Source organism: Phyllobates terribilis, unplaced genomic scaffold (genome assembly GCF_046119375.1).
Source record: "Phyllobates terribilis strain yellow unplaced genomic scaffold, ASM4611937v1 Scaffold_1__5_contigs__length_1240528914, whole genome shotgun sequence".
NCBI lineage: Eukaryota > Metazoa > Chordata > Amphibia > Anura > Dendrobatidae > Phyllobates > Phyllobates terribilis.
Genome location: NW_027362761.1, coordinates 739,946,600 through 739,970,748, shown reverse-complemented (window position 1 = coordinate 739,970,748; position 24,149 = coordinate 739,946,600). Strand labels below are relative to the sequence as shown.

Below are 24,149 nucleotides of genomic sequence, written 5' to 3'. Positions count from 1 at the left end.
CAGCTAATTAATGTCACAAGCCCCCGACACATAATTAACTAGCACCCTTTAGTGCCTTCCATGTGGCATCAAAGGTTGCTTAGCCTTATTTAATCTATGAAAAAAATAATTAAAAAAATGATGTTTGGTCCCCCCTATTTTTGATAACCAGGAAAGGTAAAGCAGACAGCTGCGGGCTTATATTATCAGGCTGGGAAGGTCCCTGGTTATTGGGCCATTCCCTAAGGCTGCGTGCCCACTATGCGTTTTTCAAGCGGAATTTCCGCAGCGAAAACGCTTAAAAAATGCTTGGTGATACGTGCCCCATGGTCCCCAATGATAATCCACATGTGCAGTGCGGAAAAATACACAGCATGTCCATTAATTTTGCAGACACGCAGCGTAATTGCCGCCATTGACTTGCATTGAAACGCTTCATATCCGCATCACTACATGTGCACACGCGGATATGAAGCGATTCAATGTGCGGATGGTACCCGGGTTTGGAGAAGAGGAGACTCTCCTCAAGACTCGGGTACCATAGAACCTGTTAAAAAAAGAATTTTAAACAAAAAACTAATTATACTTACCTTCCGATGGCCCCCGGTGTTTTCTCCGCTCCGTCCAGTCTGTTGTATCGGTCGCGGTGGTGTGAAAGGACCTGCCATGATGTCATTTAGTCATGTGACAGGTCACGCGACCGCTGACGTCGGCTGTTGTGTGACCTGTCACATGACTCAATGACGTCATTGCAGGTCCTTTCACACCACCGCGACCGATACAACAGACTGGACGGAGCAGAGAAAACACCGGAGGTCATCGGAAGGTGAGTATAATCTTTATTTTTTACCATTTTTATTCTTTTTTTTTAACTATTACTTGGTCACACTATATAAATTCATGCTGGTTGCATGGATTTATATAGTGTGACCAAGTTGTCAAGCACTTTTCCAAGTGATGCTAAAATCGCTTGGAAAAGCGCTTGATAACCCGCATGCAGAAATGCATGCAAAGACGCTTGACAAACGCTTCTACCTGGCAGGAAAAATGCATGTAAAATCCGCATGTGTTTTTCCTGCCAGAGAGAAGCGGAAAAAAAATGCAGCATTTCTGCATCGTGGGCACTTAGCCTAAAGATACAAGGCCGCAGCCACCCTGGAATTGGTGCATCACATTAGATGCACCAATTCTGGTGCTTTGCCCGTCTCTTCCCGAATGCCCTAGTGCGGTGGCAATCGGGTTAATGGTAGCTGGGGTTGAAGACAGCTGTGATTTGTCAAAAATCACAGCTGCCATCAGCCCGAGGTTAGTAATGGAGAGGTGTCTATCAGACACTCCCATATACCTATAGCCTCAGCACTACTCTGCACTCTCCTCTCTCACCTATATCCTCAGCACTACTACTCTGCACCCTCCTCCCTCACCTATAGCCGCAGCATTTCTACTCTGCACCCTCCTCGCTCATCAATAGCCATCAGCACTATTATGCATTCTCCTCCCTTATCTATAGCCTAAGCACTACTACTCTGCACCCTCCTCCCTTAAGTATAGTCTCAGCACTACAACTCTGAACCCTCCTCCCTCACCTATAGCCATCAGACTACTTCTCTGTAGCCTCCTCCCTCACCTGTAGCCATCAGCACTACTTCTCTGTACCCTCCTCCCTCACCTATAGCGATCAGCAAAACTACTCTGCACCCTCCTCCCTCACCTATAGCCATCAGCACTACTTCTATGTACCCTCCTCCCTCAGCTATAGCCATCAGCACTACTACTCTGTACCCTCCTCCCTCACATATAGTCATCAGCACTACTACTCTGTATCCTCCTCCCTCACGTATAGCCATCAGCACTACTACTCTGTATCCTCCTCCCTCACCTATAGCCATCAGCACTACTACTCTGCACCCTCCTCCCTCAGCTATAGCCATCAGCACTACTACTCTGTACCCTCCTCCCTCACCTATAGCCGTCAACACTACTACTCTGTATCCTCCTCCCTCGCCTATAGCCATCAGCACTACTACTCTGTATCCTCCTCCCTCACCTATAGCCATCAGCACTACTACTCTGTATCCTCCTCCCTCACCTATAGCCATCAGCACTACTTCTCAGTACCTTCCTCCCTCACCTATAGCCATCAGCACTACTTCTCTGTACCCTACTCCCTCACCTATAGCTATCAGCACTACTTCTCTGTACCCTACTTCCTCACCTATATCCATCAGCACTACTACTGTGCACCCTCCTCCCTCACTTATAGCCATCAGCAATACTACTCTGTATCCTCCTCCCTCACCTATAGCCATCAGCACTACTACTCTGTATCCTCCCCTCTCACCTATAGCCGTCAACACTACTACTCTGTATCCTTCTCCCTCACCTATAGCCATCAGCACTACTAATCTGTACCCTCCTCCCTCACCTATAGCCGTCAACACTACTACTCTGTATCCTCCTCCCTCACCTATAGCCATCAGCACTACTACTCTGTATCCTCCACCCTCACCTATAGCCGTCAACACTACTACTCTGTATCCTTCTCCCTCACCTATAGCCATCAGCACTACCACTCTGTACCCTCCTCCCTCACCTATAGCCATCAGCACTACTAATCTGTACCCTCCTCCCTCACCTATAGCCGTCAACACTACTACTCGGTATCATCCTCCTTCACATATAGCCATCAGCACTACTTCGCTGTACCCTCCTTCCTCACCTATAGCCATCAGCACTACTTCTCTGTACCCTCCTCCCTCACCTATAGCCATCAGCACTACCACTCTGCACCCTCCTCCCTCACCTATAGCCATCAGCACTACTACTCTGTACCCTCCTCCCTCACCTATAGCCATCAGCACTACTACTCTGTACCCTCCTCCCTCACCTATAGCCATCAGCACTACCACTCTGTACCCTCCTCCCTCACCTATAGCCATCAGCACTACTTCTCTGTACCCTCCTCCCTCACCTATAGCCATCAGCACTACTCCTCTGTACCCTCCTCCCTCACATATAGCCATCAGCACTACCACTCAGCACCCTCCTCCCTCACCTATAGCCATCAGCACTACTACTCTGTATCCTCCTCCTTCACCAATAGCCATCAACACTACTAATCTGAATCCTCCTCCCTCACCTATAGGCATCAGCACTACTACTCTGTATCCTCCTCCCTCACCTATAGCCATCAGCACTACTACTCTGTACCCTCCTCCCTCACCTATAGCCATCAGCACTACTACTCTGTATCCTTCTCCCTCACCTATAGCCATCAGCACTACTACTCTGTACCCTCCTCCCTCACATACAGCCATCAGCACTACCACTCAGCACCCTCCTCCCTCACCTATAGCCATCAGCACTACTAATCTGTATCCTCCTCCCTCACCTATAGGCATCAGCACTACTACTCTGTATCCTCCTCCCTCACCTATAGCCATCAGCACTACTACTCTGTACCCTCCTCCCTGACCTATAGCCATCAGCAATACTACTCTGTATCCTCCTCCCTCACATATAGCCATCAGCACTACTACTCTGTACCCTCCTCCCTCACATATAGTCATCAGCACTACTACTCAGTATCCTCCTCCCTCACGTATAGCCATCAGCACTACTACTCTGTACCCTCCTCCCTCACCTATAGCCATCAGCACTACTTCTCTGTACCCTCCTTCCTCACCTATATCCATCAGCACTACTAATCTGTACCCTCCTTCCTCACCTATAGCCATCAGCACTACTACTCTGTACCCTCCTCCCTCACCTATATCCATCAGTACTACTACTCTGTATCCTCCTCCTTCACCTATATCCATCAGCACTACTACTCTGTATCCTCCTCCCTCACCTATATCCATCAGTACTACTACTCTGTATCCTCCTCCTTCACCTATATCCATCAGCACTACTAATCTGTACCCTCCTTCCTCACCTATAGCCATCAGCACTACTACTCTGTACCCTCCTCCCTCACCTATATCCATCAGTACTACTACTCTGTATCCTCCTCCTTCACCTATATCCATCAGCACTACTACTCTGTACCCTCCTTCCTCACCTTTATCCATCAGCACTACTACTCTGTACCCTCCTTCCTCACCTTTATCCATCAGCACTACTACTCTGTATCCTCCTCCTTCACCTATAGCCATCAGCACTACTACTCTGTACCCTCCTCCCTCACCTATATCCATCAGCACTACTACTCTGTACCCTCCTCCTTCACCTATAGCCATCAGCACTACTTCTCTGTACCCTCCTTCCTCACCTATAGCCATCAGCACAGCTACGCTGCACCCTCCGCCACCCCCACTAGTGGGCAGCACCATTACAGTGGAAGGCACAGTCAGCACCAGTCAGCAGCGTCACCTCTCCGACAGGCGGAGCTACACTGCTGAAATGCGTCTCTCTCCGGGAGCACCAAGTTGTGGGCGGGGTTACTGCTGTCTATCCCTTCAACTCACCCCTTCTCTTTCAGTCACGTGGCCTTTATGGGCGGGGAATAGAGTCAGCTGAGTCGCGGCCATTTTGTGTTTCTGTGTCCGGTGACAGGAGAGTCCGGTGCGGCCCGATCCCGTGCACGGAGATGGCGCTCCGTATGGTGAAGGGTAGTATTGACCGCATGTTCGACAAGAACCTGCAGGACCTGGTCCGGGGAATCCGCAATCACAAAGAGGATGAGGTGAGGGCATTGTAGGGGGCTCTGGGATTGGGGCGTGAGGGCAGTGGGTGCAGCAGGGCGCCCCTCACCTGGGCAGGTGGCAGCACACGTCGGTGCTTGGTGCTGTGGAGCAGAGATGGCTGGTGGCAGCTGCTTGGCATGTGTCTGTGCTGGGTGATGTGGCTTCCTGGGTGACGGCTCTCCTACCCGGCTGGATCTGGCACCGGCAGGGCTCCGGCATTGTCCCCAGGTCCATGGGGTCTGGTCAGGGTGCCCTGCCTGTTACTTCTCATAATAGGGCTGTTCTTGTGATTAGGGTGAAATCTGTAGCGGAGGCTAAACACTGGTCTGAACACAGCCCAACCATGAGGAGACCGGTGGGCCGGTGTCTCACTGCCATTGTACAGTGTAGGCAGATGCTAGAGTGTCCGTGGTCTGTCCGCACGGCGCCCTGTGTTCACGCTCCATATACTGTGTGATGTGCGGCTGAATTCAGACAAAACACTAAAGCGGTTTTTCCCACCAACAAAAGTACATTTTAATCAATAGACTTTGGAATAACTTCCACAATTGGATGTGTTTAAATAAAATGTTTCTGTGCTGAGATAATCTTAAAATTGGGCCCCTGCTGTGTATTATGTAATAGCTGTGTATGACCGTACAGGGACACGGTCTAATCATACATCTCCTGGGCAGGGGAGGAAGCAAAAGAGTATACAGACAGGACAGCATGAGATCACAGCTGGTTCTGTGAGGTAAAATATTGCCCTGCCTGTTTTTAAAGTGCACTTGTCATCAGGATTGTGCTTAGTAAACCACATACACTGTCACGTGGGTTACATTACCCTGAGTAAAATGATACCTTTGTTGATGAAATCCGTCCTGCGGTTTCTTTTTATCTTTATTTTCATTCCTGACATAATGATATGCCTGTGCTTCAGGGCGACCTGTGAGAGGGGGGCTCTATCTGGTGCTTTGCTTGCACATTCCTATCTCTGCCTTCTGACAGGTCACTGTGCTTTCAGTAACCTGCCTACTATTTTAAATACTGCCTGTGTAATTTCTCTGCCAAACATGAAATTTACATGCACCCAAATGGCCCCCGTCGCATGCGCAGTAGTATTTCTCAGTTGCCGATAGATGCTACTGCCCATGCGCGGCGCAATATTGCTGCAGCCAAATTCTTTTTCCTCCAGCAAAATGGCCCTCGCACTTGTGCAGTAGCATCTATAGGCAACTGAGAAATGCTACTACGCATGCGACGGGGGCCATTTGGGTGCATGTAAATTTCATGTTTGGCAGAGAAATTACACAGGCAGTATTTAAAATAGACGGCATGTCACTGAAAGCACAGTGACCTGTCAGAAGGCAGAAATCGGAATATGCAAGCAAAGCACCAGATAGAGCCCCCCTCTCACAGATCGCCCTGAAGCACGGGCATATCATTGTCAGGAATGAAAATAAAGATCATAAAAGAACCGCCGGACGGATTTCATCAACAAAGGTATCATTTTACTCAGTGTAATGTCGCCCACCTGACAGTGTATGTGGTTTACTGAGCACAATCCTGCTGGCAAGTGCACTTTAAGCAATGTTTTACTTCAAAGAATCAGCTGTGATCCCCTGCTGTAATGTCTGTATAGTATTTGCATCCTCCCCTGCCCAGGAGCTGTGGTATGATCATATCATGTTCCTGTACTGTCAGACACAGCAGGGGCACATTTATAAGATTATCTCAGCACAGGAGCATGTTATTTAAACACATCCAATTGTGGAAGATATTATTCCAAGATCTATTGATTAAAATATACACTGCTCAAAAAAAATAAAGGGAACACTTAAACAACAGAATATAACTCCAAGTAAATCAAACTTCTGTGAAATCAAACTGTCCACTTAGGAAGCAACACTGATTGACAATCAATTTCACATGCTGTTGTGCAAATGGAATAGACAATAGATGGAAATTATTGGCAATTATCAAGACGCCCTAGATAAAGGAGTGGTTCTGCAGGTGGGGACCACGGACCACATCTCGGTACCAATGCTTTCTGGCTGATGTTTTGCTCACTTTTTGAATGTTGGTTGTGCTTTCACACTCGTGGTAGCATGAGACGGACTCTACAACCCACAGAAGTTGCTCAGGTAGTGCAGCTCATCCAGGATGGCACATCAATGTGAGCTGTGGCAAGAACGTTTGCTGTGTCTGTCAGCATAGTGTCCAGAGGCTGGAGGCGCTACCAGGAGACAGGCCAGTACACCAGGAGACGTGGATGGGGCCGTAGGAGGGCAACAACCCAGCAGCAGGACCGCTACCTCCGCCTTTGTGCAAGGAGGAACAGGAGGAGCACTGCCAGAGCCCTGCAAAATGACCTCCAGCAGGCCACAAATGTGCATGTGTCTGCACAAACGGTTAGAAACCGACTCCATGAGGGTGGTATGAGGGCCCGACGTCCACAGATGGGGGTTGTGCTCACAGCCCGACACCGTGCAGGACGCTTGCCATTTGCCACAGAACACCAGGATTGACAAAGTCGCCCAGTGCTCTTCACAGATGAAAGCAGGTTCACACTGAGCACATGTGACAGACGCGACAGAGTCTGGAGACGCCGTGGAGAGCGATCTGCTGCCTGCAACATCCTTCAGCATGACCGGTTTAGCAGTGGGTCAGTAATGGTGTGGGGCGGCATTTCTTTGGAGGGCCGCACAGCCCTCCATGTGCTCACCAGAGGTAGCCTGACTGCCATTAGGTACCGAGATGAGATCCTCAGACCCCTTGTGAGACCATATGCTGGTGCGGTTGGCCCTGGGTTCCTCCTAATGCAGGACAATGCCAGACCTCATGTGGCTGGAGTGTGTCAGCAGTTCCTGCAAGATGAAGGCATTGAAGCTATGGACTGGCCCGCCTGTTCCCCAGACCTGAATCCGATTGAGCACATCTGGGACATCATGTCTCGCTCCATCCACCAACGTCTCGTTGCACCACAGACTGTCCAGGAGTTGGCGGATGCTTTAGTCCAGGTCTGGGAGGAGATCCCACAGGAGACCATCCGCAACCTCATCAGGAGCATGCCCAGGCGTTGTAAGGAGGTCATACAGGCACATGGAGGCCACACACAATACTGAACCTCATTTTGACTTGTTTTAAGGACATTACATCAAAGTTAGATCAGCCTGTAGTGTGTTTTTTCCACTTAAATTTTGGGGGTGACTCCAAATCCAGGCCTCCATTGGTTAATAAATTTGATTTTCATTGATGATTTTTGTGTGATTTTGTTGTCAGCACATTCAACTTTGTACAGAACAAAGTATTCAATGAGAATATTTCATTCAGATCTAGGATGTGTTATTTGAGTGTTCCCTTTTACTTCTTTGAGCAGTGTACTTTTGTTTGTGGGGAAAACCTCTTTAACGTGTCTCACTAGTAAAATCCGCCGACATATCCAAAGGCTGCTTCCTTGTAAAACGTATGTATTTTATAAGTTTTATTTATTTTTTTTTGCAGTGCAGGGACCCCTTACCGACACAGCAACTTTGGCTGCATGGTCAATTATTGCTACCAGTGTGTGCTACGTTGCGGTGTAATACAAGTGAATGGGGTACTCTGACTGCGACAAGCAAGTAGAAAAAACTTCAACCAGGTCCAATACTTCAGTGTCCTGCTTGCACGTTGCAGTACCCAGAGATTATAACCCCATTCACTCATATTGCGCTGCGATGTAGCAGTGAAACCTAGCCGGTGGCTAGCTGCCGCACATCTGCCGGTGGCTAGCTGCCGCACATCTGCCGGTGGCTAGCTGCTTCACGTGTTTTACATTGGATTCCTCCCTTTCCATAGTCCCTACAGCATGATTCTGTGACCACAGCCCTTTATGTATCGTGCGGGTCTTCCTTTATTTGATTGGCCAGTATCTAATGCTACATTTGTCATAGCGGATGCTGATAGTATTAAATGTGCGCCTGGTGAAGATTGCCTGCTGGCTTCAATATAAAAGGCCTTGATCTTTTTTAGATTAAAGCCTGAACCCTAATACAGAGCAGGCTGCGGTGTTCGTGTGTGACGACATATTCTTTTTGGAGGACGGGGGAAGGTGATTAATTTTGGGCGATCCGCTTCTATAAATCTGTTGCCAAGTTTGCAGCTAAACGCCCAAGGTTTGGCTTGAGTTTGCCACTAGAGGTTTCTTTGTGCCTTCCTCCAGGTTTGCAATTCTGGTACATTGGGACATATCCGGATACCAGAACTAAGGCCGAATGCAAACATCTGTGTACCCGACCCAGTGTGCACGGACACCTCATGTGCCATGTTCTGTTCTCCTTGTGAATGAGAGGAAAGTCTGTCCAGAGTAGACTACGACTTCTGACGATAGGTTGAACATTAGCACAGTACAGTACAGCTCACACAGAATTGCTCATACATGACAACAACCAGTCTACGTCTAAAAGGATTGCCGCGTCTGAATAGAAATGGGTAAGAGTTGTCTGAAATTAAAACCTTTTTTATTTTAAGGGATGCAACGGATGTTTTCAAAGCAAAACGCTTAGAATGTAGTTATGCCTATCTCCTCTGGATCCACAACCGGCCACCCTGTAGTCTGCGCCGTCTCCAGAATTCCTGTGCTGATGTGGCATTGGGACCGCTGAAGTCTGTGATTGGATGCAGTGGTCAGGTGATTAGAAGAATGCATTGCTGAATGTTCCAGTTATCTGTGGTGATTCATAGGCTTCTGCACTACTGTTGACATCTGAACAGCGGAGACATTGCTTTCAGAGCCGGCATAGACCTATGGAGCGACTACACCTGGTCCGCAGAGATGATAGGGGCTATGCCTCTGTTTTATTCATTTAATTAACACATCAATGCATTAAAAAAACGTTTAATGTTCCATTTGCTTAATGGATTAAGTGCAGGCTGCTCCTGGGGTCTGCATCAGCTCTGGAGGTATTCAGATGTCGCAGGAATGCTGTAATCAATCCTAGGCTAAAGTGGTCCTGTGACTTCTAAACGGGCCAGACATAGCTTCCCATTAGCTGGGTCCGTGGGAGCACTGGAAGGTAAGTATTCCTACATGTATTTTAATCATCAGTGCCTTTTTAAAAAAATAAATAAATAAATAAATAAATAATAATAATGTATATCAGTGTTAGACAACCTTTCTGAGGAATTATTCTGTTGACATCTGCTTTTCATAAATCTCTGTTGAGGCCACCAGTGCCAATGTGGATATTTGGTATTAGAGTTAAATGGGTTGCATGAAGTTAACAAAAAGAAAAATAGCAGCGTACTGTCAGAAGAGGTGCCACTCTTGTCCTTGTGTCTCAAATCATAGTTCACCTCCTTTATAGTTATTTGATCTTGGCTGCAATACCAGACACAGCCAGCAGGGGGGGCTGTTTCTAATATCCTGCTTGTAGGTGGGAGCCGTAGTTTGATTTATGTTGGCATTTGTACCTTTTATGGGACATATTCTGAAACCATAATACACTGGGTGCTCCTGCTGGAAATACAGGTGCTTCTCACTAAATTAGAATATCATCAAAAAGTTAATTTATTTCAGTTCTTCAATACAAAAAGTGAAACTGATTATATAGAGTCATTACAAACAGATTGATCTATTTCAAAGTGTTTATTATGTTAATGTTGATGATTATGGCTTACAGCCAATGAAAACACAAGTCATTATCTCAGTAAATTAGAATAATTAACAAAAAACACCTGCAAAGGCTTCCAAAGCGTTTAAAAAGGTCCCTTAGTCTGTTTCAGTAGGCTCCACAATCATGGGGAAGACTGCTGACCTGACAGATGTCCAGAAGGCAGTCATTGACACACTCCACAAGGTCCCAGAGTCTGGAGGAAGAGTGGAGAGGCCACAATCCAAGCTGCTTGAGGTCTAGTGTGAAATTTCCACAATCAGTGATGATTTGGGGAGCCATGTCATCTGCTGGTGTAGGTCCACTGTGTTTTATCAAGACCAAAGTCAGCGCAGCCGTCTACCAGGAAATTTTAGAGCACTTCTTGCTTCCCTCTGCCGACAAGCTTTTTGGAGATGGAAATTTAATTCTCCAGCAGGACTTGGCACCTGTCCACACTGCCAAAAGTACCAATACCTGGTTTACACACAACAGTATCACTGTGCTTGATTGGCCAGCAAACTCGCCTGACCTTAACCCCATAGAGAATATGGGGTATGATCAAGAGGAAGATGAGAGACACCAGACCCAACAATGCAGACGAGCTGAAGGCTGCTATCAAAGCAACCTGGGCTTCCATAACACCTCAGCAGTGCCACAGGCTGATCGCCTCCATGCCACGCAACATTGATGCAGTAATTGATGCAAAAGGAGCCCCGACCAAGTATCGAGTGCATTTACTGAACATACATTTCAGTAGGCCAACATTTTCAGATTTTAAAAACATTTTTCAAGCTGTTGTTATAAAGTATGCTAATTTACTGAGATAATGACTTTTGTGTTTTTATTGGCTGTAAGCCATAATCATCAACATTAACAGAAATAAACACTTGAAATAGATCACTCTGTTTATAATGACTATATAATATAGGAGTTTCACTTTTTGTATTGAAGAACTGAAATAAATCAACTTTTTGATGATCTAATTTAGTGAGAAGCAACTGTATGTGTACCAATGAGATGAGCTTTTTCTGTTGAGGGGCTGCCTATGGTTAAGTAACTTATGCCTTTTCCATTACTCCTCTGCATGCAGATCCCTGTATTCACAATACTAGACAATGAAAATAATAGCACTCGCACACAACCTGATGCCTGAATGAGCCCTAAAGGATTACACGGCACGGATCAAAAGGGTCTTTCCTTACTTCAAAAGTTATTCTTAGAGGACTTGTTGGGGTACTTGAACTCCACTAAATACATCTGGAAGTAGCTACATGTGATGCAGTCCTGCTGCAGCCTTCACATCCCATCCGAGCTGTCTTTTTCTGCCTGGACAGAATGTGAATGCTGCAGCTGATTAGTGGGTCGCTGTCGCAGCCAGAACCCAGAATAAATATGTCCAGGTTTACACTAGCCCAGCATTAGTCGATTTAGGCAGGCCGTCCACACTTCATATGTGCACAGAATGCTCAGTCCTAGATCTTTCTCTGCTTGTAGGCTGCCAGTGTTCTCTGTGGCACAGGTCCTGCTTACACATGATCTTTTCAAGTAAAAATCTTTTCATCTGTTGAATGAGCGTTTTGCTAATTTGTCAGATAACTGCCTGATCATCGGGAAACAAGCGTTCTTAGGATAATCGGCCAGTGTATGCGCCTGTAAATGAATCAGGAGTGGCATACACCTCTCTGTGCGCCTTAACAGATCTCCTACTCCTTACTCCAGCAAGAACTGGTTTATGGCGCAGTGAATGCCTCTGTTCTGCCCCAACTCTGCCCACTTTCCCGCACCTGGGCGAAAGTGATGCGAGAATGCCAAGTTGCATAATTTTAGCACAACCTTGAATTGCACCAAAAGTATTAAACTTCTCAGCTTTTTACTAAATAGCTTTGAATTGGGCTCAATTTGCTCTAAAATAGCAACGCAGAATAACATATTTGCATAAAGAATGCTAATATCAATAGTGTAAGAAAGCTCTGAAAGAGCCTGTGACCAGTTTTTGCTTATATTATGTAACTCTAAGTATTCCGTATTTTGTATTTGTCATATGGGCCTTTTTTATGTAGTACCAATACATATGCTCTTTACAAGGGGGTGTTGCTCGCAGGATTCTCTTTGGTGTGTTTTTAGGCTCTTTGCATTTTTACCTTTTTATCCATGTCCCTTTGGTAAAGACAATATATCGCCATTACATAAAAAGGCCCGTTACTCTGGAATCGTTCAGCGGTTTTAAAAATAACTAAAAGCAGAGTACTCAGGGGAGCAGCGGGAATAAAATAAGTGCAAAACTGGTCTCTTTTTAAGCTGTTAACAGCTGTTCTTTAAAGCCCTTATATACATCCATACCCTAAGGGCCTGTGCACACGTTGCAGATTTGTCGCTTTTTTTTTTCTCTGCGCACATTTGTTACACAACCTGATGGCAGCAAAGTGAATGAGAATCTTGAAGTCTCATGCACACCTTGCTTATTTGTGGCTTGCAGATGTATATCTACAGTATGTGAATTCTTTAAGTGTTTTTGCTGCAGATTTTGCTATGATTGCCGAAAATATTTCCAATTAAACCACGCCTGTTTTACTGAGTTTTTCCTGCCAAGAATTGCAGAAATGGTGCAAAAATGTCCACACCAAATACTTAACGTGTGCACACAGCCTTAGGCTATGAAGGATTAATCTCATGCCTGGACGCTTTCTCCAGACGTATAAGCCTGGCGTTTCCACTTCCTTGCTAGTCAGTCTTCTTATATGTCTGTTCTGTCCCTACCGATTAGTGTATGCTAGATGTGAAAAGCTGTGTGGAAATGGCTGACTCAAGATCCATCTGCCCTGGTGAAGTGTCTCATTGTAACGCCCGCCGTAGTCAGCAGACAGGAATTCCAGACATGTGATTTTCACAGGCTTCATATTGATGGCTGGTCTTTTTACATTGTAATATGGAGATAGTCCTGCTCATTGATTAAAACTGTGACATAGCAGCCATTAAGTGAAATGTAAAGGGGTTGTCTCCAGATGCGACTTCAGGAGCACACTTCTCCCAGACCCCGGCTTCCTGCGTTGTTAGTGTGCTTCTAAAGATGAACAGGTCCATAATGTACTCTCTTAAAGGGACTCTGTCAGCACAGGATGACTGTACAAACTAAATCCCACCACTCGGTGCTTCATGGCAGGGCTAATCATTTATACACCCCTTCCCACCTGCTTGTTTTCCCTCTGTTTCTACCCCCTTTTTCTTTGACAGCTCTGGCTTCATAGGACCAGGTAAATGAAGAGCTAGTTGGAAGCTGTATATAAATGATTGGCCCTGCTGTGAATCACCAAGCTCCTGTACTTTGTTTCAGCAGTCATTCTGTGGTGACACAGTCCCTTTAAACTTCCAGCACAGTCAGCTTTGCCTTTGTAAGATAAACCAACAAAAAAAGGAGATGCCAAATGTAGCAAAAAAAACCCAGATGGGCTCCTTGGAGATAAACATTACTATATATTATATAAAAAAAATGCCCAATTACACACCAAAAGGGGTATTCATGTGTTTTATTAGTTAACGTAGCACTCCCATCAAAGTTTTTATCCTCTTAATATGTTGCAATCATCATATTATATAGCACTGTGTACTTACACTCAGTTTGCTATTCTACCCAGGTAATTCTTCTCTGCTCTATGTAGAAACAGGAAGTCTCTTGTCCCTGCATTTATCATTCCCCTCTTCAACTCCTGTCCCAGCTGCTCTCTCATGTCCCCTGCTATGGACGTCTGCAGTGACTGATAAGTTAAACAGGGAAAATTTACATCCTGTTTCTACGTAGAGCTTAGAAGGGTTTAGCTAGTCAGTTTTTAACACCTTTCTGACTTGGGGCGTAATAATACGTATCTGCGCCCTGGGCCTATTGGACCAGATACGTATTATTAAGCTCTGGCGATCGCCGCCGGGTGTCAGCTGACTCCACAGCTGACACCCAGTACTATGTGCCAGGAGCTATGGCACAATAACCCCTGAAATGCTGAGATCGAAGTCGATAGCATTTCCGGGGCAAGCAGAGGTAAGAGCACCCCTCTTACCTTGGATCACTAACCCCGTGCTGTGAGCCTTGATAAAATCCTTGAGGGGTCTAGTTTCCAAAATGGGGTCACTTGTGGGGGTTTTCCACTGTTTAAGCGCATCAGAGGTTCTCCAAACGCAACATGGCATCCGCTCTCGATTCCAGCCAATTTTGCGTTCAAAAAGTCAGTGTTCCTTCCCTTCTGAACCCTGCCGTGCGCCCAAACAGTGTATTTTCCCTACATATGGGGGGGGTTATCTGCATACTCAGGAGAAATTGCACAAAAGTTTTTGGGGTCCATTTTCTCCTCTTAGCCCCAATTTTTTTTATTTTCAGAAGGGTAAAAGATCGTTTTTTTGGAAAAAGTTTGAATTTATTTATTTATTTATTTTTTCACGGCTCTACGTTATAAACTTCTGCGAAGCACCTGGGGGTTCAGGGTGCTCACTACATATCTAGAGAAGTTCCCTGAGGGGTCTAGTTTCCAAAATGGTGTCACTTGTGGGGGGTTTCCACTGTTTAGGCACATCGGGGGCTCTCCAAATGCAACATGGCATCTGCTAATTATTCAAGCAAATTTAACATTCAAAAAGTCAAATGGAGCTCCTTCCCTTCCGAGCCCTGCAGTGCACCCAATCAGTGGTTTTCCCCCACATATGGGGTATTGGTATTGCTCAGGAGAAATTGCATAACAAATTTTGGGTTCCATTTTTTCCTGTTACCCTTGTGATAATAAAAAAAATTTGGGTCTAAAGTAACATTTTTGTGTGTAAAGTTAAATGTTAATTTTTTTTCTCCCACATACCAAAAATTCCTGTGAAGCACCTGAAGGGTTAATAAAGTTCTTGAATGTGGTTTTGAGCACCTTGAGGGTTGCAGTTTTTAGAATGGTGCCACCTTTGGGTATTTTCTGACATAAAGGCCCCTCAAAGTCACTTTAAATGTGATGTGGTCCCTAAAAAAAAATGGTTTTGTAAATTTTGTTGGAAAAATGAGAAATCGCTGGTTAACTTTTAACCCTTATAACTTCCTTACAAAAAAAATGTTGGTTCCAAAATTGTGCTGATGTAAAGTAGAGATGTGGGAAATGTTATTTATTAACTATTTTGTGTGACATCTCTCTGATTTAAGGGCATAAAAATTCAAAGTTTGAAAATTGCAAAATTTTCAAAATGTTCGCCAAATTTCCAATTTTTTTTTCACAAAGTAATTCAAGTCATATTGAAGAAATTTTACTACTATCATGAAGTACAATATGTCACAAGAAAACATTCTCAGAATCAGGGGGATCTGTTGAAGCGTTCCAGAGTAATTACCTCATAAAGTGACAGTGGTCAGAATTGTAAAAATTGGCCTGGTCATCAAGGTGCAAACAGCCTTCGGGGGTTAATCACGTGAAGTCCTAGACCTAATGGAAATGAGAAGAACTAACTGTGTAGAAGGGCAAAATGAGCAGTTGTAAGTACACAGTGCTATATAATATGATGATTGCAATATATTAAGAGGATAAAAGTTTGATGGGAATGTTTCTTTAACACTGTGGCAAGTCACACAATATAAAAATGGCTTTTCATCTGAAGCTGGCCGTATCCCGAGCAGGCTGTGAATAATAGAGCCGGCTGGTGCTTCACGCTCTTTACCCAGGTAACCGGCCGGGCTGGGGCTATTGGGTGGCCGGTAATCTAGGCAATTAACTCAATGCTACAGAATTTAAAATATTTCAATTATTTAGGAGAAGATATTTAATAAGGCATCAATTGCAAAGTTGCTTGTTTTTACGAGCACTTTTCAATGTTGCCCTTGTATGAATTTGAGAACCCCTTTGATATGTTTAGCCCCTTAATGGATTAGTTCTATCTTGGAATGTTACTACCTACCCATTATGTAGGTAGGATTAGCTAATCACTAGGTGTTCAACTGCTAGGACCTCCACTGATCCTGAGGACAGGGCTTGAGATGCTTTTTATATTATTTCATGGAACTGCAAGAGATGATTTGAGACCATTCAATTCAGACTTTAGAGTCTTATCAGGGTCCATAGGAGACCCTGTCTTTGGACCCCCAGCAATCAGCAGGTTATCGCCTATCCAGTGGATAGGTAATAACTTGCTAAGACTAATGGTGGGGGGCTCTGTGTCCTGAGATCCCCCAACAGTTGCCCAAACCAGGGGCAGCAGTGCTCCATTTTTGTGAGTGGTGTGCATAGGCGTGTACTTCCTATACAACTTCTATTAAGCCAGTATATTGCTTTGTGTTCATGCATGGGCTGAGCGATGCTGGCACATTGTTTTTTTTTTGGGGGGGGGGGAGAGGTGATCTAAAAAAAAAACAAAACAAAAAAAAACTTTAGTTACAGGTCACTAGTTGCCTGTAAGCTTGGGTACAATGCTCGATTTATACCTGTATGCATTTCTAATAGTTATGTGGAGACCTGTAATTATGTAACCTCTCTTTTCAGGCAGGAATTATGAGCAAATTTAAAAGGTGACTTTGAACTTTTGAGTTATTCTTTTTCACTAATCATTGAATAATCTAATGCCCACTCATTATAGTTGAGGGGTGCAAGTAACTATAGTGCACAAGTTAAAAAAATAAATAAACTTCTAAGGCTCATTTTAATTTTCTGGCTAAATTTTGCATGTATGAAGGAACCTGTGTGTAGGGTCAGTTAGATTATCCATGCTACTATAAATTTATGAGTCAGTTAATACACTCAATTAGCCAGGGTTTAGATTAAGTGGTTGCCATAAACACCATTGTTAACCAACTCCATAAGCAAATTTCTAGCCCAGGCTTAAATGCATAGATGGCTCTTTAAAACAATACATTTTGTAATATACTTGTATTAGATGTATAGCTTCTATGAGCGCATCTCAGCAGGGATCACATGCTACTGGATAGTTATGGAGATTCTTCTTCCTTCTCTGTTTTGTCTGATACTTCCCTTTTCCAGCACAGGAATAGTACAAAATGAAAGGAAGTAGTCACTGTGCCCCTGGTGGTGGGTGTAGACATTTTGGATTGAATGACATCCATCTGCCTAAGCATGTGTCCAGAAAACACAATTAGTCTGTCTCACCGCACCCTTATCCCCCCCCCCCCTTTCTGGCGTTACACACAGCCTTGCCACGACACTGTTACAGGGAACAGAAGTAATGCACAAAGCACCAGAACACCAGGCCTGCCAATAAAGATGATCCCCCTACTCCTTTTTGACGGATACATGAATGGGGTGAGATGTATCAATGTATGTGCATAAAAGTAATATTATGGGTCTTGGAAAATGACTCAAGCAAATTTTTTTTTTTTTTTTTGTCATGAATTTCCAAATTTTTTTTTCACCACTCAAGCAAACCAAAAAAAACCATACAAGTTTGGTACCATTCATAATCGTTCTGACTTGCAGGATCATATTTCAAGGTCATTTACTTCAGAATGAATGCCATAAATGAAAATAAAAAATTGTGGAATTTTTTTCCGCAATTTCACATCACTTTGATTTTTTTTCCAGTACATCGTATAAAAAATGGATGTCATCATTCAAACGAACAACTAGTCCACCAAAAACCAAACCATCATATGGGTATGTCACGGGAGAATATAATGGTTATGGCTTGTGGAGGAAATGGAAATATGAAAGAGAAATGAAAGTGTACAAAATGAAAAATCTCTCGTTCCTTAGGGGGTTAAAGATGGGTAATCAATAAAAAAAAACCAAATCCTGCTTAACACCTTTCTTTACGTTGATTCAACTCCTTATTAATAGGAAACTAAACCCTCTTAAGCCATCTATATGGGCATGTATGTAATAGGAAGCTGAACAACATGATACCCTGATATCTGTGATTTGATGTCTTATTCCAGAGAAATCCACATTCTTCTTGTATGTAAACTAGCTATTGAACCCGTTCTACGCCCGGGTGGCGAGCTTTTTTATTGGTATATGGTCTCGCATCCTGGTATCTGTGCTGCCCCCAATCCTATCCTGGTATGCATGGCACCCCCTCATTTCCCAATCCTATCCTGGTATGCATGGCACCCCCTCATCCATATCACGCTGCACATACTAAAAAAAGAAACACTTATACTAACCTTTCTTCCTTGTTCTACAGCGCTGTGTCCTGTTCTGCCGGAGGCTAGGGGAGGAGTGCGGCGCCGGAGTATGCGCGTGCCCATAACGTGCTGTCCGGTACCATTTTGTTGAAGACACACTGTAAATGTGTCTTCAGTAAAATGGCACTGGATAGCGCTATGCGCATGCGCCGATTCAGACTCCGCCCTCCTTCCCCGGCCTTCAGACCGAACAGAGGCACCGCGGTAACACTCCATCCGGTCAGGTAAGTATGGCGCCGGAGATCGCGGTATGCGTTCAGTGTCTACGCATACCGTGATATCCGGCGCCATACACACTCCTCTTACCTGTAACGGCTCGATGCGTTCTTTTGTCTGGAGCCAGACTGCGCTGGTGCGTCTCGCTTGCGCAGTGTATAAAGGCTTCAGACAGAGACACGCATCTCTGATTATATTATGGATGCGGTGTTCAGGACTATGGGCCGGCTACTGATCTGCATGAGAATCTTCCTCCAGAGATTGTTATATTGGAGGAGTTACCAGTGTGAGACATGTAACTAACACAGAAAAGGAGAAGTTAACTTTATCTTCTTACAAACACATTTTCTGCAGCTTTCTGAGCTCTGCTGTATTGTAACAATATTACAGCTTTGTCTGCCTGTGCGATGGAAGTGGAGAGGAACCTGCAGATGTGTCCGGTATAATCACACACAGCTCTGCAATGAGATCAGGAGAGCGGCCATTACGTGTCTCACACTGGTAACTCCCCCTTTTATATAATAATCTCTGGAGACAGATTCTCATACAGATCAGTGTCTGCCCATAGTACTGAACAGCTCATTAACATATGAGAACAATGTGGATTTCTCTGAAATAAGACATCAGATCACAGATATCATGGTACCATGTTATTCAGCTTCGGGTTCATCCTACAGACAGATGCCCTATAACGTATTAGTCAACCATCAATACCATTCATATTTGAGTTTCCTGTAAGCTCCCTAACAGTTATCTGCGGTATGTTTCCCCTGCCTTTCGCTTCTTGTTTTCTCCACAAGAGGAAGTGACAAGGAATGGCACGGTCAGCCCTGCTACAAGTGTTCTTTATAAAATTTTAAAGGGTTTGTCCACCACTATTTAAAATATGCCAAAGCGTTTTTATAATGAAAAGCAGCTTCTTTATAATTACCTCCCTCTGCCTTTTCTGCCTGTGAGCGGCGCTATCACTGGACGCTCACAGGCACCACGTGACCCCCGACTGCAGCCGGCGCTGACATCACGACAAGTCCAAGCTGCAGCTGGGGGTCTCTCTTCCGCGTTCCATGGTGCCTGCTGGGCTGTGGGTGGGGTTACCCCCCCCCACGTCACACCCAGCATCCACCATGTGCTCTCCCTCTCGCCATTCATTGGGAAAGCGCACGGTGGATGCTGGGTGTGACGCGGTGAGGTAACCCCACGCACAACCCAGCAGCCACCGCGGGGACCCCAGCGACCGATGGCTCCGCTCACACTCAGAAAAGGCAGAGGGAGGTAATTATAAAGAAGCTGCTTTTCATCATAAAAACACTTTGGCATATTTTAAATAGTAGTGGACAACCCCTTTAAGAGCAAAGCTATATTAATATTCATGCCTATCGTATTTTAGATTGAATCTGTTTTTTCTTTGGAAGAGAGGAACTTTGAGATATAGTGATATCTAATCAAATCACTCCTAGCCATGTCTGGATGATCGTGGCCTACATGCATTCTACATAGGTCTACGGCAGGAAAGAGATTATCCAGCTCAAAGTCCAGTGAAATAATTAAAAACTTGAAATTTATTTAAACATGATTAAAAAGAGTACAATATACAATACAATATATTCTACATAGGTCTATATGATATCCTTGACCTGCTGAACCATCACAATAAAAAAGAAAATGAATGAGGACCAAAGTAAAGTTGGCGTAGGTAGCAGGGAACCACCATTTCCCTTAGGTCTCAATCCCCCAGCCATTTTTAATGTACATGTTTTATGCTTGTGTTTCATGGTAGTCTATGGGTATGTTCACATGTCTGAAAAAAAAAAAAAAACACATGACATTTGTGTGTCATGCTAGTGCTACCATTTTTCACCATTTAATCAATTCCTGACATATAACATATGTAGTGCATCAAATGTCTGGTCCCCATGTATTGATCAAGCTCAGTATCTGATCCTGCATCATACCCAGGCATATGCACTGACTCCCATTGGCCCCCTAAAATTGCAGGATCCATTGTGTTCTCATGGCACCCCCTAAATTACATCAATAAAATTGAAGTAATTGAAGCCCTCACATCACTACACAGCCTGGAAAATGGAAAAGGTCAGGAAAAATAATAGCATAAACATTTTTTTTTTTCAATTTCCCAATTTTTTCATCACTTGAGCTAAACTTTAATTTTTTTTTATTATTTGAGTAATATGAATAGTTATTTAACTTTACAAATGGGGGCTGTGTCTTCAACCCCATCAGACCACAGATAGACATCAAGATATCATGTTAGTCAGCGTCCTATGACCTACATGCCCATATACAACCCCTGGCAAAAATTATGGAATCACCGGGCTCGGAAGATGTTCATTCAGTTGTTTAATGTTGTTGAAAAAAAGCAGATCAGACATGTCACAAAACTAAAGTCATTTCAAATGGCAACTTTAGGACTTTAAGAAACCCTAAAAGAAATCAAGATTAAAAATGTGGTACTCCGTAAGGGTAATTTTTTTTCAGACCAAGCAGAGGGAAAAAATTGTGGCATCATGAAAAACAAACACACAAAAGAACACTCCAATACATCACTAGTATTTTGTTGCACCACCTCTGGCTTTAATAACAGCTTGCAGTCTCTAAGGCATGGACTTGAAGAGTACTGTTTGTCACTCATTATCAACCTGGCCCAACTTTCTCTGATTGCTGTTGCCAGATCAGCTTTGCAGGTTGGAGCCTTGTCATGGACCATTTTCTTCAACTTCCACCAAAGATTGTCAATTGGATTAAGATCCGGACTATTTGCAGGCCATGACATTGATCTTATGTGTCTTCTTTCAAGGAATGTTTTCACAGTTTTTGCTCTATGGCAGGATGCATTATCATCTTGAAAAATTGTCATCATCCCCAAACATCCTTTCAATTGATGGGATAAGAAACTGTCCAAAATATCAATGTAAACTTGGGCATTTATTGAAGATGTAATGACAGCCATCTCCCCAGTGCCTTTACCTGACATGCAGCCCCATATCATCAATGACTGTGGAAATTTGCATGTTCTCTTCATGCAGTCATCTTTATAAATCTCATTGGAACTGCACCAAACAAAAGTTCCAGCATCATCACCTTGCCCAGATTCGCGATTCATCACTGAATATGACTTTCATCTAGTCATCCACAGTCCACGATTGCTTTTCCTTAGCCCATTGTAACCTTGTTTTTCTCTGTTTTAAATGTTAATGATGGCTTATGTTTAGCTTTTCTGTATGTAAATCCCATTTCCTTTAGGTGGTTCTTACAGTTCGGTCACAGACATTGACTCCAGTTTCCTCCCATTCATTCCTCATTTGTTTTGTTATGCATTTCCTGTTTTGGAGACATATTGCTTTAAGTTTCCTGTCTTGACGCTTTGATGTCTTCCTTGGTCTACCAGTATGTTTGCCTTTAACAACCTTCTCATGTTGTTTGTATTTGGTCCCGATTTTAGACACAGCTGACTGTGAACAACCAACATCTTTCGCAACATTGCTTGATGATTTACCTTCTTTTAAGAGTTTGATAATCCTCTCCTTTTGTTTCAATTGACATCTCTCCTGTTGGAGCCATGATTCATGTCTGTCCACTTGGTGCAACAGCTCTCCAAGGTGTGATCACTCCTTTTTAGATGCAGACTAACGAGCAGATCTAATTTGATGCAGGTGTTGGTTTTGGAAATGAAAATTTACAGGGTGATTCCATAATTTTTTCCCTCTGCTTGGTCTGAAAAAAATTACCCTTACTGAGTACCACATTTTTAATCTGGATTTCTTTTAGTGTTTCTTAAAGCCCTAAAGTTGCCATTTGAAATGACTGTAGTTTCGTGCCATGTCTGTGATCTGTTTTTTTTTCAACAACATTAAACAACTAAATGAACATCCTCCGAGCCTGGTGATTCCATCATTTCTGCCAGGGGTTGTAGATGTCTTGGGAGGGTTGATCCTACTGACAAAATCCCTTTAAATGATCAATATCTGACTGCACCCATTGGCAATCGTGGGGTTCCAATATTTTGCTATGACAGCCAGGGGCTTCAAAGGAAACTGGCATTTTCAGTATATAATGCTCTACTGGGGTATTCTAGAATATAGTATAAACAATCGGATAATCACAGGTGCAAGTTCCCTAAAGCAGGGTTCCCCAACTCCAGTCCTCAAGGCCCACCAACAGGTCATGTTTTCAGGATTTCCTTAGTATTACACAGGTGATAATTGCATCACCTGCACAGGCAATAATTCCATCACCTGTGCAATACTAAGGAAATCCTGAAAACATGACCTGTTGGTGGGCCTTGAGGACTGGAGTTGGGGAACCCTGCCCTAAAGGGTCTAACTAGTAAAAAGTTTAAAAAAGTGTGTATATATGTATATTTTATATGTATATATTTTTTAAGAAATTTGAATAGCCCCTCTTCATATCATAGTTTCAAACATGTGCAACCAGGGGAAGACCAAAACTGCATGGGGCAGACATTAATTGCTCCATATTAGAGGAAAAAAAATCTGGACTCCACATACGGCAATCAGACTAGTTCCCTGGATCAATGCCCCATCACAGAATCTAGTGTCCATGACCTGTAATATTATATTTTACATGAAAGGCATCCAGGCCCTTCTTGAATATTAGTGAATGAACATTACAACATCATGTGTTAGAGGGTTCCTTAGTCTCACTGCTCTTACAGTAAAGACCCCCTTTTAAAAATTAAGATAAACATACTTGATAACCTGATTGGAAAGCACCATAACGAGAAAAAATATCTAACCCCAGAATTGCTCATCACTTCTTCCTAAAAACAGAACAAAAAAAATGCAGTAAGATGTCTTAAGTACTACAAAGTTGTATTATGAAAACGTCAGTTTGGCACTCAAAAAACAAGCACGGTGCTCCACAGTGAAATGAGGTGTCCTGCAATAGCAAGCCCTAATGTGGCTGCGAATGGAAAAGATGAAGAGAAAATTATGGTTTTTGGAATAGGAGGAGAAACAAAAGCACAAAAAATGTCCCTGTCCTGAAGGGATTAGAGTGTGTGTGGCGGTTCAGGTACCTGATGCCTATGATTTCAGGTTAGGAAGCTCATGCCAACACATGCGAGTGTAGACTAAAAGTGTTGAGTACTAAATGTATAAACTGTCTGGTCCTGAAGACCCCGAATATCCTGCAGCTCAACCAGTTATGCAGTAACACCCTTAAAAATTGGAATTTCACTCCATTAAAAATGAAGGTCTTAAGAAATGAAAAACGAATGACTACAATTTCATTAAATACTATACATTATAAATTTGAGCTTTTCTTGGACACTCGGTGTAATTTTTCCAAACCCCTTCAAAAGCTAGTCTACTACATGAAGAGTGTGTGTAGGCACAAGGGTTATAATTCTGCAACTGGTGCGTGCAAACATGAATGGGAAAAGATCTGTGCAGTTGTTTTTCCACACCGCTCACTTTCATTATGGCATGGTTCCTGTATGTTTAACGTGATGAAAAGTCAATAAAGGTGTGT

The 24,149-nt window shown here is 43.8% G+C and overlaps 1 protein-coding gene across 2 annotated transcripts in view; it reads left to right on the top strand.

Moving 5' to 3' along the window:
- Positions 1-4,460: 4,460 nt before the first annotated feature.
- Positions 4,461-24,149, top strand: part of AP3D1 (adaptor related protein complex 3 subunit delta 1) — an 81,118-nt gene continuing 61,429 nt past the window's right edge. For both annotated transcript variants that reach the window (XM_073686394.1, XM_073686393.1), the window contains exon 1: positions 4,461-4,666. In XM_073686394.1, coding sequence (XP_073542495.1) covers positions 4,571-4,666 — 96 coding nt within the window. In that variant the 5' untranslated portion in view covers positions 4,461-4,570. The remainder of the gene's footprint in view (positions 4,667-24,149) is intronic.